Source organism: Pangasianodon hypophthalmus, chromosome 2, assembly GCF_027358585.1.
Source record: "Pangasianodon hypophthalmus isolate fPanHyp1 chromosome 2, fPanHyp1.pri, whole genome shotgun sequence".
In the NCBI taxonomy this organism is placed as follows: domain Eukaryota; kingdom Metazoa; phylum Chordata; class Actinopteri; order Siluriformes; family Pangasiidae; genus Pangasianodon; species Pangasianodon hypophthalmus.
Genome location: NC_069711.1, coordinates 33646451 through 33663375, shown reverse-complemented (window position 1 = coordinate 33663375; position 16925 = coordinate 33646451). Strand labels below are relative to the sequence as shown.

General features: G+C 39.0%; 1 protein-coding gene across 2 annotated transcripts; it reads left to right on the top strand.

Annotated features, from left to right (window-relative positions):
- The first annotated feature begins 979 nt into the window (after positions 1-979).
- Positions 980-15572, top strand: LOC113523664 (membrane-spanning 4-domains subfamily A member 15). 2 transcript variants are annotated; one of them, XM_026909654.3, is made up of 7 exons: positions 990-1037; positions 9936-10000; positions 10563-10685; positions 10786-10842; positions 12092-12247; positions 15015-15128; positions 15273-15572. In XM_026909654.3, exons 2-7 carry the CDS (start codon positions 9959-9961, stop codon positions 15324-15326), a joined length of 546 nt encoding a protein of 181 aa, XP_026765455.3. In that variant the 5' UTR covers positions 990-1037; positions 9936-9958; the 3' UTR covers positions 15327-15572. The 2 variants fall into 2 exon arrangements, with proteins under 2 accessions (XP_034166144.1, XP_026765455.3); XM_034310253.1 differs by lacking the exon at positions 10563-10685 and having other exon boundaries at positions 980-1037.
- Positions 15573-16925: the final 1353 nt, after the last annotated feature.

The following is a 16925-nucleotide window of genomic DNA, read 5'->3' as shown; positions in this document are numbered from 1 at the left end:
AGGTCATTCAAAAACATTCATCTTCTTTTGGTTAAGCCATTCCTTTGTTTATTTGGATGCATGCTTTGGGTCATTGTCATGCTGAAATGTGAAATTACTTTTCATCTTCAGATTACTAGCAGACACCTTAAAGTTTTGCACTAAAATCAAATGGTATTTATAGCTATTCATGATTCCCTCCACCTTGATAAAAGCCCCAGTTCTGGCTGAATTAAAGCAGTCCTAAAGCATGATGCTGCCACCACCATGCTTCACCGTGGGTATGGTGTACTTTTGGTGATGTGCTTTTTTTTGCAGAAATACCTTTTGGAATCATGGAATTATTATACCTTTTGGAATTGGTGTCATCAGACCATAACTCATTTTGCCACATGGTTTGGAGTGATTTAGTTGGGCGTGGATGTTTTTTGTGAGAAAGGGCCACACCCTACCCCACAGCCCAGACATATGAAGAATATGTAAAATCTGGGGGGCTGTCCTGTTCTTGGTGATGTCACTGTGGTGCTCCATTTTCTTTATTTGTTGATGATAGCCTTTACGGTGTTCCATGGTACATCTATTGTTTTAGAAATTACTTTATACCCCTCTCCTGATTGATACCTTTCAGCATATGTGATAGTATGCATGCTTTGTAAGTTCTTTGTGGAGCATGGCTTCAGCAGTCAGATGATACCAAGAAGATGTGAAGAAAATCCCACAGAAACAGCTGGTCTTTATAGAGGGTTAATCGGAATAATTTCATTGATGACAGCTAATACTTTGACAATTACTTTGAACAAAAGATTGAATGTGATTGGTTCATTATGAACCATCTCCACAGCAGCAAATTAAAAATAAAGTCAAGGCAACTCAAATATTATGTATAGCATAGGGTTTTGCAACTTGACATAAAAAAAACATCTTGACTCTGATCACTGCATCTTGATTCTGATCACTGCATTTAACCCTGAGACAAAAACGACAACAAATCCACTGGTGACTTCCTGTGTGTCAAGAGAAGCAAAGCTGCAGCAGAGCAAAAAGCTTTTTATTACCAGGTAAATACTTCTTATTTTTTCCCCCTCTTCTTTCTAAAATTTTATTGCATACATTCTTAACAGCTATGTACAGCAAGCTCCAGAACTGACAGACCACAATGAAAAAATCTATTTTTTTTAATTTTACATTTTAAACTTTAAATAAAATTCACAGAATATAAATTTTAGCATGTTGTGATTTTGATCAATACCTTTGTACAAAAGATCAAATTTGTTTTGTAAATATTTCATGCAAATTCAGATAAATATTTCTTTGATATTTATGTTTCATATACATAATTATACATTGTTATGCTGATAATATAATTAGTAATGATATTATCAGCATTTGTTTCTAATGAAATTAGGAAAAAATGTGGAATATTTTAAATGACCAAATGGTGAATTAATGTGCAGGTTGAGTAGCTGTTCATCTGAATTTAAAAAATTGTGTGAGTAAATAACAAATATTGTCTTGTGGCAAATGTATACTGAAGTGAAAAGCCTTTTTTTTGTATTTTTAAGTAAAGCAATCTAATGATTTATGATTATTAAAATAGAACGAAATTAATGTTTTTTTCGGTTATAGTCACTTCTTATTAAACTCCACACTGCTGAAATGAGAAAGTTCAACCAGAAATTTGTAAGGAGGAAGTGTGAAACTGTTGAGTACTGTCTCAGATTCCAGATGCGCTGTTACCAGTTTTTTTTCATACTTAAAAACCACAGAACATTTCCTGACAATTGAAAGCAACTCGCTTTCTTTATGTGCAAAAAAAAAAGAAAAAAAAGAAATCTGCTTGGTTTGGTTTATTTCACAAGATTAACAATTCAGTACTGTGTTACTGTAAAAATAAAATCCTAATATTTATGTCAAATTAGTTTTGAGCCTGTGAAAATGGGGGGAACTATGTAAATTTAGCTGATTTAGCTGCGACAAAAGCTCTTTCTTTTTTTTCTGTTTAAAACCACAGAATTTATCTATGTCACTCTGAGTAGTAAGAAGTGAAAAGTATGAATAGAGAAATGAGTCATCTTTGCTGCAAAGTAGCAAATAAACACAAACTGTTTAGTTAGTGTTTGGTGATCCTCTAACTGCTCAATTCTCTCAAGACAGCAGTGAAAACACACAGGTCAGTACGACTGATGCAATTTATCTCATAGCTGCATGACATTAAATTATCAGCTAGTATTTTTTCTGCTTAGGATTGAAACATCAACAGGTTATAAATAACTGATTTCAAAAACTGACTTGCAAAATGTTTCTTTGTTGAGAAAAGCTACTGTATTAGCAAGAATATCAATCAACATTGAGTATTATGAATATCAATGGCTAGTGGGCAGGGTCAGTGAAAACAGTGTAAAATCAACTTCAGATTTATTTCATACACACTCATGAATAATACAGAATTACCTAACACACATGGTAAGATACAGATAAGATAAAGTTACCACACTGTGAATGAATCATCATCTGTTTGCTGTTAAACACTGTTTTCTCTCCTTTACTGTCACGTTTTCAGATGATGAATGAGGAAAATGAGGGGGGAAAAGAGTAGAAGGGGTGACCTCTGTGGAGCAGAAAGTAGATAAGATTAGAAAGGATGAAGTCAGGAAGGCTTTAAAGAGGATGAAAAGTGGAAAGGCAGTTGGTCCTGACAACATCCCGGTGGAGGTCTGGAAGTGTCTAGGAGAGGCAGTAGTGGAATTTTTAACTAGTTTGTTTAACAGGGTTTTAGAGAGTGAGAAGATGCCTGAGGAATGGAGAAGTAGTATATTAGTGCCGATCTTTAAGAATAAGGGTGACGTGCAGAGTTGCAGCAACTATAGGGGAATAAAGTTGATGAGCCGTACAATGAAGCTATAGGAGAGAGAAGTGGAAGCTAGGTTAAGGAAGGTAGTGGAAATTTGTGAGCAGCAGTATGGCTTCATGCCCAGAAAGAGCACAACAGATGCAATTTTTGCTCTGAGAATTTTGATGGAGAAGTATAGGGATGGTCAGAGGGAGTTGCACTGTGTGTTTGTAGACTTGGAGAAGGCGTATGACAGGGTGCCAAGAGAAGAGCTGTGGTACTGTATGAAGAAGTCGGGAGTGGCAGAGAAGTATGTCAGCGTGGTGCAGGACATGTATGAGAGGAGCAGGACAGTGGTGAGGTATGCTGTAGGTCAGCCAGAGGAGTTCAAAGTGGAGGTGGGACTGCATCAGGGATCGGCTCTGAGTCCTTTCCTGTTTGCTATGGTGATGGACCAGTTGTCAGAGGAAGTCAGACAGGAGTCTCTTTGCACAATGATGTTTGCGGATGACATTGTGATCTGTAGTGAGAGCAGGGAGCAGGTGGAGGAAAACCTGGAGAGGTGGAGGTTTGCGCTGGAGAGAAGAGGAATGAAAGTCAGTCGTAGTAAGACTGAGTACATGTGTGTGAATGAAAGGGAGGGAAGTGGAACAGTAAGATTACAGGGTGAAGTGGTGAAGAAGGTACAGGAGTTTAAGTGCTTGGGGTCAACAGTGCAGAGTAATGGAGAGTGTGGGAAAGAGGTGAAGAAGCGAGTGCAGGCAGGTTGGAATGGGTGGAGAAAGGTGTTCTGTGTGATAGAAAAATATCAGCGAGAATCAAGGGGAAGGTGTACAAGACAGTGGTGAGACAGGCCATGCTGTATGGTTTAGAGACAGTGGCACTGAGGAAGAGACAGGAGTCAGAGCTAGAGGTAGCAGAGCTGAAGATGTTGAGGTTCTCTTTGGGAGTGACAAGGTTGGACAGGATTAGGAACGAGTACATCAGGGGAACAGCTCATGTTGGACATTTGGGGACAAAATTAGGGAGGTCAGATTAAGATGGTTTGGACATGTTCAGAGGAGGGAGAGTGAGTATGTTGGTAGGAGAATGTTGGACATGGAGCTGCCAGGCAGGAGGCAAAGAGGAAGGCCAAAGAGGAGGTATATGGAGGTAATAAATGAGGATATGAAGCTAGTGGGTGCAAGTGTTGAGGATGCAGAAGATAGGGATAGGTGGAGAGTGATGATTCGCTGTGGCGACCCCTGAAGGGAAAAGCCGAAAGACGAAGAAGAAGACTGTCACGTTTTCAGACTTGTGTGCCTTCATTACACACTTTGTTTGCGTCACAGATTTACATTATGGTCAGATTAATAAAGCCAGTGATACACTAGCAGAGATGTTCTATCAGCTAGAACCCCTTAAGATAATTTATGACACTTCCAATTTCTTATTCATGAGTTTCTTGCATTCACATACAGCACATAAGATTATATATGGGCAAATGTTTGGATACCTGACCATCACACCCATAAATTCTTGTTGAACATCTCATTCCAGATTTATTCCCCATTTGCTGTTATAATAAGCTCCACTCTTCTGGGAAGGCTTTCCATTAGATTTTCAATTCAATTAAATTTTATTTGTGTAGCACCTTTAACAACACTTTTAACAACTTTACAGAAATAAATGGATTCAAAAATATATATTTTAAATATGTGAATTTATCCCTAATGAGCAAGCCAGAGGCGACGGTGGCAAGGAAAAACTCCCTGAGACAATATGAGGAAGAAACCTTGAGAGGAACCAGGCTCAAAAGGGAACCCATCCTCATCTGGGTGCAACGGATAGTGTGATTATAAAAAAATCCCTTTTATTATTGTGTACTATATGGACAAATAGTGCAATTGTGCAACCAATAAATTCATCAGAGTTTTTGCAAGAAGTCCGGTTGGTTAAAATCTATCCACTGTCCACTGACGGAGTCCTGAGTACAAAAGTGCTCGTGGCAACTGCAGCCTCAAAGCCACTACAGCAATCGCAGTCCCAAGCCATTACAGTACAGCTCCCCATATGTGATCCCCAAGCCATCTCCACAGCCCCCAGGTGGCACTATCCCCAGCAAACCAAATGGTTCTTCAGGCCGTCCATATGGGGCCACCCCCAGCAGCAGCGAGCGAACTCAACTGATGACAACTCCAATCAGAAGTAGGGCATCAGGATGGCAGCGAGGAGGAGCAGAAGGGGCATCAGGATCACTGGCATCTCAGAAGTAGCATGTGTAGCTCAACAGAGAGTGAGGGAGAGAGAGAGATGGAGAGAGAGGGAGAGATTGTTAGGTAAGCTTTTGTCCTCTAATGATTAAGGACAATGTACTTTGCATGCAGAGTGCAAGCAGGGACTCCGGCAAAACTAGCTATGACAGCATAACTAAAAGGGAGAGCCAGAAGCTAACACAGACATGAGGGCACCTTGGGACATAAGGCAGCCAGCCACTCCACAGTCGACAAACCTGAGTGAACGTGTGAGAGTGGGGGGGTGACAGCATCCAAACATCCCATTTCACCACAACACTCTATGCCTGTGAACCCTCCAGACCTGCCCCTGTACCTAAGAAAAAAACTATTCACAAAAGGCTTGACGACTAAACAAACATGTTTTCAGCCTACACTTAAACACTGAGACTGTGTCTGAGCCCCGACCAATAAGTGGAATGCTGTTCCATACTGTGGGGCTTTGTAAGAGAAAGCTCTACCCCCAGCTGTAGCCCTGACTATTCGAGGTATCAACAAATAGCCTGCACCTGTTGGTCTAAGTAAGGCGGATCATAAAAGACCAAAAGTTCACTCAGGTACTGTGGCACGAGACCACTTAGTGCTTTATAGGTCAATAGTAGTATTTTATAATCAATACCAAATTTGATTGGGAGCCAATGCAGTGTGGATAAGATAGGGGTGATGTGGTCATATCTTCTGGTTCTAGTAAGGACTCTTGCTGCTGCATTCTGGACTAACTGGAGCTTGTTTATGCATCTACTGGAGCATCCAGACAGTAAGGCATTACAATAATCCAACCTAGAGGTAACAAAAGCATGAACTAATTTTTCTGCATCGTGTAGTGACAATATATTTCTTATTTTAGCAATATTTCTGAGATGAAAGAAAGCGATCCTTGTATTATCTACGTGAGCTTCAAAAGAAAGACTAGAGTCGATAATCACACCAAAGTCTTTTACTGCTGCAGATGATGAAACAGAAAGGTCATCCAGAGTTATTATGTAATCAGAAAGCTTACTTCTAACTGCATGTGGTCCTAGTACAAGTAATTCTGTCTTGTCAGAATTAAGTAAAAGGAAGTTAATAAGCATCCAGTTTCTAATGTCTTTTACACATTCTTCAACTTTATTAAGCTGGTGTCTGTCATCTGGCTTTCCTGAAACATACAACTGTGTGTCATCAGCATAACACTGGCAGCTAATACCATGTTTATGAATAATTTTGCCCAGAGGTAGAAAGGTATAAAGAAAAGAGCAGTGGGCCTAAAACAGAGCCTTGCGGGACACCAAACTTTACCTTAGTATGAGAAGAGAAGTCACCATTTACGTTTACAAAGTGATAACAATCAGTCAAATAAGACCTGAGCCAGGAAAGGGCCGTTCCCTTAATGCCTACTACATTTTCCAATCTATCAAGGAGAATAGCATGATCAATGGTATCAAAAGCTGCACTAAGGTCAAGCAGCACAAGCAAGGAGACACAACCCTGATCAGAGGCCAGTAGTAAGTCATTTACCACTTTAACCAGCGCTGTCTCTGTGCTGTGATGAGGCCTAAATGATACATTTCATGAATGTTATTCCTATGTAAGTATGAGCATAGCTGCTGTGCTACAACCTTTTCTAGGACCTTGGAGATAAAGGGGAGGTTTGATATTGGTCTATAGTTAGATAGCTGACAGAGGTCAAGATCAGGTTTTTTAATCAAGGGCTTGATAACTGCTAATTTAAAAGATTTAGGTACATAGCCAATGCTAAGGGAAGAATTGATTATCTTTAAAAGAGGTTTGACTGTTTCAGGAATTATCTGTTCGAAGAAACAAGTAGGTAAAGGATCTACTATACAGGTTGATTATTTTGATGATGAAATTAGTGAAATTAGTTCAGTCTCTCCAAGGGGAGTAAAACATTGTAATTGTTGATCTGATATTATTATAGTATCATCTACAGGGTTAGTTATAAAACTGTCCGGTTTTAAATTAATAGTCTGAATTTCTTGCCTTATATTTTCAATTTTAGCATTGAAAAAATTCATGAAGTCATCGGTGCTATATAATGATTGTGTGTGTGTTTCTATTGTGGTCTTATTCCTAGTTAATTTTGCTACAGTATTAAACAAGAATCTAGGATTATTTCTGTTATCTTCAATTAGGGTGGAGAGATACATTGATCTAGCAGCACTGAGAGCTTTCCTATAGCTCAAAACGCTCTCCTTCCATGCTATTTGAAATACTACCAATTTAGTTTGATGCCATTTATGTTCTAGTTTTCGAGTGGTCTGTTTTAAAGTTCGTGTGTGATCGCTATACCAGGGTGCTAGCTTTTTCCTCCCAATTATTTTTCTTTTAAGTGGAGCTGCCTTATCTAGCGAGTTGCAGAAAGCTGATTCTAAGCATTCAGGTGCCTGGTCAAGTTCTTTGGGATCAGACGGTGATCCAATCATGGTTGATAAATCTGGGAGATTACTGATAAAACTCTGTGCAGTTGTTGACGTGAAAGTACGTTTGACATGGTGACGTGGCAAGGTGCATATATTATGATTAAGACACATTTTAAATGAGATGAGGTAATGATCTGAGATAGCTTCAGACTGTGGAAATGAGACCATATTTTCTATATTTAATCGGAATGTTAGTATTAAATCTTGATTCTTGAAATCTATTTTTTGGAGCGTGGCTGTGGGGATTTGTGTTCATTCAACTACAAGAGCATTAGTAACTAAAGACATTAGAAACTGGATGCTTATTAACTTTCTCCTACTTAATTCTGACAAGACAGAAGTACTAGTACTAGGACCACATGCAGTTAGAAGTAAGCTTTCTGATTACATAGTAACTCTGGATGGCCTTTCTGTTTCATCATGTGCAGCAGTAAAAGACCTTGGTGTGATTATCGACTCTAGTCTTTATTTTGAAGCTCATGTAGATAATATAACTAGGATTGCTTTCTTTCATCTCAGAAATATTGCTAAAATAAGAAATATATTGTCACTACACGATGCAGAAAAATTAGTTGCTTTTGTTACCTCGAGGTTGGATTATTGTAATGCCTTACTGTCTGGATGCTCCAGTAGATGCATAAACAAGCTCCAGTTAGTCCAGAATGCAGCAGCAAGAGTCCTTACTAGAATCAGAAGATATGACCACATCACCCCTATCTTATCCACACTACATTGGCTCCCAATCAAATTTGGTATTGATTATAAAATACTACTATTGACCTATAAAGCACTAAGTGGTCTCGTGCCACAGTACCTGAGTGAACTTTAGGTCTTTTATGATCCACCACACCTACTCAGATCAAAAGGTGCAGGCTATTTGTTGGTACCTCGAATAGTGGGGGCTACAGCTGGGGGTAGAGCTTTCTCTTACAAAGCCCCACTATTATGGAAGAGCCTTCCACTTAGTGTTCGGGGCTCAGACACAGTCTCAGTGTTTAAGTGTAGGCTGAAAACATGTTTGTTTAGTCAAGCCTTTTGTGAATAGTTTTTTCTTAGGTACAGGGGCAGGTCTGGAGGGTTCACAGGCATAGAGTGTTGTGGTGAACTGGGATGTTTGGATGCTGTCACCCCCCCACTCTCACGCATTCACTCAGGTTTGTCGATGGTGGAGTGGCTGGCTGCTTTATGTCCCAGGGTGCCCTCATGTCTGTGTTAGCTTCTGGCTCTCCCATTTAGTTATGCTGTAATAGCTAGTTTTGCCGGAGTCCCTGCTTGCACTCTGCACACAAAGTACATTGTCCTTAACCATTAGAGGACAAAAGCTTACCTAACAATCTCTCCCTCTCTCTCCATCTCTCTCTCTCCCTCACTCTCTGTTGAGCTACACATGCTACTTCTGAGATGCCAGTGATCCTGATGCCCCTTCTGCTCCTCCTCGCTGCCATCCTGATGCCCTACTTCTGATTGGAGTTGTCATCAGTTGAGTTCGCTCGCTGCTGCTGGGGGTGGCCCCATATGGACGGCCTGAAGAACCATTTGGTTTGCTGGGGATAGTGCCACCTGGGGGCTGTGGAGATGGCTTGGGGTCACATATGGGGAGCTGTACTGTAATGGCTTGGGACTGCGATTGCTGTAGTGGCTTTGAGGCTGCAGTTGCCACAAGCAGCTTCGTACTCAGGACTCCATCAGTTGACAGTGGATAGATTTTAACCAACCGAACTTCTTGCAAAAACTCTGATGAATTTATTGGTTGCACAATTGCACTATTTGTCCATATAGTACACAATAATTGAAGGGAATTTTTTATAATCGCACTATCCGTTGCACCCAAATGGGTTCCCCTTTTGAGCCTGGTTCCTCTCAAGGTTTCTTCCTCATTTCATCTCAGGGAGTTTTTCCTTGCCACCGTCGCCTCTGGCTTGCTCATTAGGGATAAATTCACAGGGATAAATTCACATATTTACAAAATAATTTTTTTGTGAATCCATTTATTTCTGTAAAACTGCTTTGTGACAATGTCCATTGTTAAAAGCGCTATACAAATAAAATTGAATTGAAAATTTAATTGAATAGTGAGGTCAGGCACTGATGTCCGGAGAGGATTTTTTTTTTTTTACAAAATCTTTTTCAATCTTCATTATCATTTGTATTGTCTTGAGAAAGTTTGAGAAAAACACACACATTGTGTCACGTTTTGTGTTGCATTTCTCAATTCTTAGATCACACTTTTATTTTATTCACCCTTCCCCAACCTGAAATGAATCCTTTGCTATACCATTACACACAAGATTTATAGATTAAATTGAATTGTTAATAGTAAACTGGCATTGTCTTTAGTATATAATCAATTATTTCATAAAACAGAACTATTCAGTAATCAAATTTGAAATGTAATTCTGATTAATCTGAGTATGCTCTTTTCTACATATACAGGATCTAGGTGACTTTCCACGAGAATGGCATCTACTGTTATAAAAGAATGCCCAAAAGCACTGGGGGTATATTCTTTCTATCTTTACTCTTTTTTTTTTCTTTTACTGTGCTTATTTATTTTTTCAAATAAAAAAAAAAGAAAAAGAAAAAAAAAGAAAAATTAAATTAAAATAAATGTAATAGGGGTCAAGTACATTGTCAATATATTGATGCTTCAGTGAATAGTGCTAGTCATAATTCCCACATGAATCCCTAGTTTAATTTAATAAAAAGGCTACCACACCCATTATTCAGCAGCACATTAAATATAGCACTTGATGCAGCCCAAACGATTATTTTGCATGGAATTTTTTTATATTGTGATGCAACAGTTAGTTGAGTGCACCACATCATGCCATATAGATAGATAATAAATCTAGTTCATGAAATTGTAATGTGTCAGCAGGATGACGTTTCAGTTTGATTTATCAGATTAATAAAAGTGTTTTTGTTGTACGATCTCCACTTAAGAACATAAGAATCCGCTCATATCCATAATAATATAACAACATAGTAATAAGAAATTCCTTGAGCCTTTAATAATCGATTTTTTTCTTTTATTTTCTTTGTTTCTCTGTTTTATTGCAGACTGTCCAGATAATAATTGGAGCCGTGGTATTCTTGTTTGGTATTGTTTTAAAGGCCGTTGCTGACTCTGTCAACAATATCAATAGTGTCAACAGCAATGTCATGTACTGGGGATCTATTAGCGTATGATCACTTAATTCTGTGTTAATATCACCATATTTCACACTGTTGCTTTTAATTAATACTTTATAAACAATCTCAGTTTTGATTTTCCTTTGAACAGTTTATCAGCTCTGGTGCTCTGTCCGTTGCTTCCCTGGATAACCGTTGTCCCCCTGTGGTGGGTAAACATGACTATGTACACTAAGCTTTTTCATAAATCTACTTTAGAAAAGACAATGGGCCTCATTTATCCAGCTGTATACAAATTAATTTATTCCTAAATTGTTCACAAGAGCATTTACACAAGAAATATATGAAAAGGTAGTTTTTCACTGTTTAGTCATTGTTTTATATATTCATATTTTACATATTTATATTTTCAACTCTCTTCAAAGATGCTTTGTTGTTTTTGGATTTTTGTAGGCATTGCTAAATGCAAATGCACTTGGTAATTTATGGGTGATTGGCAGTAAAATATTTGTAAATTTTCTTTCAGTTTGAAGAAGCCTTTATTTGTCACATATACATTACTGCACAGTGAAATTCTGTCTTCACATAGCCCAGCTGGTTAGGAACAGCAGGATACAGTGCCCCTGGAGCAGAGATAGTTAAGGGCCTTGCTCAAGGGCCCAACAGTGGCAGCTTGGCAGTGCTGGGGCTTGAACCCCTGGCCATCTGATTAGTAACTCAGGGCCTTAACCACTGAGTCACTGGTGAAATAGTTTCCTGTTATGACCCGGTCTAGGTCAGGCCACAGCAGACAAAAAAAATAAAGGGGTGACAAGGCCGGGATTTATTTGCTTTGTGTACTTATTCTCTTTTTTACAAGTAGTGTAAAAAGGTTTAAGCTTTGGGAGCCGATCAGGATAAAGAAATAAACACAAACTCACTCAATAAACAGAATAAGCTCACTAGCCTAAGTAACAAAAGGAAACAAAAATATAGTTTTTCCCACTCCTCCTAACTAACCCAAAAACAGGAGAAATGAGCTGAAACATAAATGCTACAGTTGAGCTTGGCAACAGGCAGATGGTTATACATGGAAGACAGGCACACATAGCAATATACACACATGAGACAAAGAAAAGGCAATGAGCTGCACAGGGATGTAGGATGGTGGGCCTTAGGTAGACATCTAGTCTGTCCAACCAATCACAAACCAGGAGGCGGGTACAGGGCATGTGAAAGTTGTGATGATCCAATGACGAGCCAGATGCAGGAACAAGATGCAGTAGGCTAGGCCTGAAAGCGGAGCAGACAAAAGACACCCATCTCATCACCAAAATAAACACACAGTTAAGAGAAATACAACAGCAGTCATATGATTACACAGAGTTTTACTAAAATATTGATAAATAAGGCCCATTGTTTCACTCTACATGTAGCTGTCTTGTTACACATCACAGTTCTGTTTCCTCTCTCATTAGGTGAAAGCCTCACTGGCTATGAATGTGATCAGTGCTGTGACTGCAGTTGCAGCTGTCAGCAACTTCTCCACTGATTTGTCGAAGTCCCCAGAATCAGAGTGTTCACGTATATATTATCAGAGGGAATTGGCAATAGCTTACTGTAAAGTCTTTTGGGTTTGTATCTCACTGTTATACACATGGTATCTTTCACAGAACATTCCAGTGCTTTCATGTTTTTCAAGCTCACTTTTTCAGAACAATCAGCACTCTAGTACATTTTATTATACTGAGATTAGATACTCATACATACTCTCATATAGATAAGAAATAATTATTTCACATCTGTATTCATCCCATGCACACTTTAGTTTATGATAAACTGCAATTTTGGGTTAAACTATAAGCAAGAAGCTGTAAAATAAAATGTAGAATAAATCCAAGGAAGGAATATGTATGAGTGACCTGGGAAATCATTGTTACTTTGGTATTCATCTTAAATTTATCATCAGCTTAATAAATTTACCCTCCAATTTCACCTGGAAAAATCCACTCTGATTGACAGAGAAGTCAGCCACTACCATCTGTGCAACTGTCCTGTGAACCACAGTGAACTTAAATGGCTGTGATCCATAGCATCCTTCATGCGGTGGACCCACTGTAGAGAGGAGTTTTCCAAACAGAGGGTGAATGGGCAATAAGTAGTATCAGAGAGTGAGGACTTCCCACTAAGCATCTAGATACTTTTTCTCCATGGTGCTGTACTTGGACTTTTGCACCCGAGAGCTTCCATATGATGGTCAACCACCTGGAACAGAAAGGCTCAGACACCCTCAGTCTGATGCACCAGTCTGCAACATGAAAAGGGAGCATGCTGGTGAGGTCCAAATAGTTAGGCACAAACTGCAATGATATCCTGCTAGCCACAAGAACCATCTCACCTTCTTTTGGTTTTGGGTTCTCTTATTTATTTGTGGAGGCACCTGCATATGACCCAAGTGGTACTGTATCTCCACCCATTCATTCACACACTTTGCTGGGTTTACCATGAGCCTCGGCCATCTCAGAGATTTTAGAACCACCTTCGCATGCTGCATATGCCATTGCCAATCATTAATGTAGATTCTTACGTTATCTAAATATGCAGCGGTATATGCACTGTGGTGTCATAACACCCAATCCTTCAGTCTTTGAAATGTGTTATTGAATAAAAACATGCCCAACAGAGCCAGGAGCTCATCAGTACGAGGCATTCAATAGGCATCACAATTCAAAAATGTGTTCACCTTGCAGATGTCTACAAAAAATGGACTGCCCATTGGACTGATGGGGCTGTTTTAGTCACAGTGAGACCCTTCTATTATTTCAATCTCTATCATTTTACCAAATTTGTTCTGAACCACCATTTTTGTGTTCAGGCAAGCAAAGTGGCTGGATGTGTACAATTGTGCCTGGAGTTTCAGATTGCAAAATTTTCAACCACCAGTCTCTGGGATGGTGAAAGATGATCTTGAAATGGGAACAGAGTGGAATTAGCTGTTTTTGTACACTGTAGTCCCAACTCTCCAATGCCACTACCATCGCGCTAATAATCAATAATTTGTACAGTTTGCATAATGTACATGTCATAAATGGTGTGCCTTGATCAGTAGGATCTCTTTCAGGATTCCAATTCAGAAAATTACTTGAAACAGTACCTCAGCCAGACTCTTCAAGGAGATTATTTACAGAGGCACAGCTTCAGGATATCGCGTTGGATAGTCCACAAGATCAATTATGAAACAATATCCTCATTCTGACTGGTCCAATGGCCAGACCATCCAGATCCATGACAGTGCTTTCAAAGGGGAATTTGATAAGAGGAAAAGGGTGCAATGCATGTTTGGGGTGGCCAGTGGATTTGGTAGAATCACTGAATCAGAATCACAAAAAAACAAGGCCTGATGTATACCCCTTGAACACTAATATAAGCTCTAGATTGGGAAGGGCTGCAGAACCACTGAGACTAACTGATTCTCATGCATTTGGAGCAGTCAGCTTGGAAGTTCCATGGCTCTCCTCAGAACCAACAGACCTGCCATGGGCTGTATTCCAGCCCTCTGGGTATCAGCCAGTGGCACCATGAAAGAGAAAAAAAGTAGTTTGTTGGCAGAGTGTGGTGTGCACCACGTTGGATCTCCACATTCTTCATTGTTTCTCCAACCAATATTTGAAGAACAAAGACATGTCTGGGGCACAGTGGGGCTGAAGCATGGGGAGCTGGAAGCTTCTTCCATCATGGCACAGGGATAGGTGGAGGTCTGCCAGTGGCAGGTAGGAAGGCATTCCTCTTTCCTGGGCAGCTTCCAACTGGACAGCTTTCACCAGCAAGTCTAGTTGGTAGAACTGGACCCATTCTGATGTCTTGGACAGAAGTCAGCCGATGAACTTCTCCAGTGCCACCTGTTCAATGACATTACTGGGATCCAGTCTCAGCCAGTGTTTGCAAGAGTCTAAGAGTCTCTGGGCAAAGGTGAATGGGGGTCCTCCTCTTGTGTCATTGAGCAGACGTGGCCAGCACACACACATACACACACACAGTGAATGAGTGGGTAAGTGAAAGAGTTTGTTAATATACATCCACAAATAGGCAACAGGTGTGCAACGTAAAATTGGTCATTCCCCACACTCCCACTAGAGACTCCCACTAAGCCATGCCCCCACCTGCAACAAAGAATAATAAAAATACAGCACCAACCAACCAATTAATACCAGAATCATTAATATTTAATATTTACATAACAAATATTTAATGTCATAGAGTTCAGGGTGCAGTTTTCCTTTAATAAAGCATTCTTTAGAATTCCATTAGGATCTGACAGCAGAATAATCCATATAAGTCCATTATTTCTGAAAAAGCCTCAAGTGTACACATGTGTAAGTCAAGAATTTTTTTTCCCCCCAGAAACATACTATTGGAAACAGTAGAGTGCTTCAGGGTTTCTCCCTTCTCGAGTTCTTCGTCTCCATTGCAACTTTTGTACTGACATGGATAACCAGAGGCTCCACTGAAACTACGGTCAGTGTTTACTCATTTCCTTCACTGCTGTGTTGAAGCTCTCTTACCTTTGTTTATTATGGAAGTGGATTGTAAATTGTGTACACAGTAAATAGTGATCCTGAACAGATGTCTATATGGTCACAATTTTTTTTTCTACTACAGTCTTCTGTCAGTCAAATTGACAATCCACCAGAGGAAAACCCCAACTCTCCTTAATTCCTCTTCTGAGCTTTTTTACATTTTGTGTGGTACGCTAAAACTTTTATGACCTGAAGAAAGCTTGCTGAGGTACCAGATTAATCCTGACCTTTTCTCTTTTTTATGATTTTATTATGATGATGTCATGATGTATTTTTCTGTGATTCAGCTTGAGACTGAATAATGAAAAATCCATATGTGTATGCATGTAATCACTTACATATCAGATTGTATTGTACTTTTTGGAATAAAATAAATAAAATCAATTGTAATACAATGCTTTAAGATTCTGTTTGGTCAGAAGGTGTTGATTATTTTTCTACAACAGCAGCTCTGACAGTAGTGCAGAAGCAAATCACAGGTTTATATTAACCCTTTAATGGGCACACAATGAAATACTTGTGCAAAAATTATTTTTTTAAAATTCTTACTAATTGGATCACATTCAACCAAATTTCATAGATTTTGTTTCAGATTCACTGTTTAGTTTGGAGATATAGACATCTACCTGCCTGTTGAGTTGCCCTTTAAGGTAACAGTAGATGTGCCAGTTGAGCGCAGTGAACCAGTAGTAAGGTTTTACGTTTACAGCTACAAATTGAATGAATTTTATTGTTAACTTTTCCAAGTGTGTAGATATGAATTTATAATCAAACATTTTTAGTCTCCCACACACACTAGACAGGACTGGACCATGACTATCACCTTCTATAAGAAAATCACCTTTTAGAAAAAACAGCCAAACAAACAAAGAAACAAATACAACAAAATAAAATATACTTGCCTGAGCTTGCCTAGCTTATTAAGCTTTCTTTTTGTTAAATATGAGAAATAAACCCTGAGGACTGTGGTTCATGAGTGCAAGTTTCATGTTTATTTATATATTTATCATTTTATTTTGTAAAACATTGTCATCCCTGTAATCAAATCAAATCAAATTCAAATTCAAATTTTATTTGTCACATGCATAACCATACACAGTACGACTTGCAGTGAAATGCTTAGTACAACTGTTCCAACATAGAAAAGAAAATATAGAAAAATATTAAATATAAAGAAAAATATATACATAAAAAATATATTCATAAAGAAAAATATAAAGAAAAATATAAAATATGAGAAAAAAGTTTATAAGAATAAGAACATATATATATATATGGTGGCAGCAGCAGTCCGACAGTACCGATATAAAGTGCAGGTATGTGCAGTTTTGTGCAATACGTGCTGTTTGTGTGATGTAATGTGCAATAATGTGCAATGTGCAATAAATGCAATACTAAATACTAAATTGCAATACTAAAATTAGTAATGTTATGTATGTAGATGTAGATGGAGGTTGAGGCTGGGTGTTTGTAGGAGATGTATGGATGGAGATGAACGATTCTTAGTCCTTGGTGTTGTACTGGTTGAGGGCCCAAATGGCCTGCAGGAAGAAGCTCCTCCTCATCCTCTCTGTATTGGCCTTTAGGGAGCGGAAGCGCTTCCCTGACCGCAACAGAGAGAAGAGTCCATTGTTCGGATGGTTTGGATGGTAACAAAAAGTAATTTTCATAAATTGTTATGTTTATGACATTGCCAGTAAATCTCACTTGCAGCTGACTGACATCAGGCAGTGAA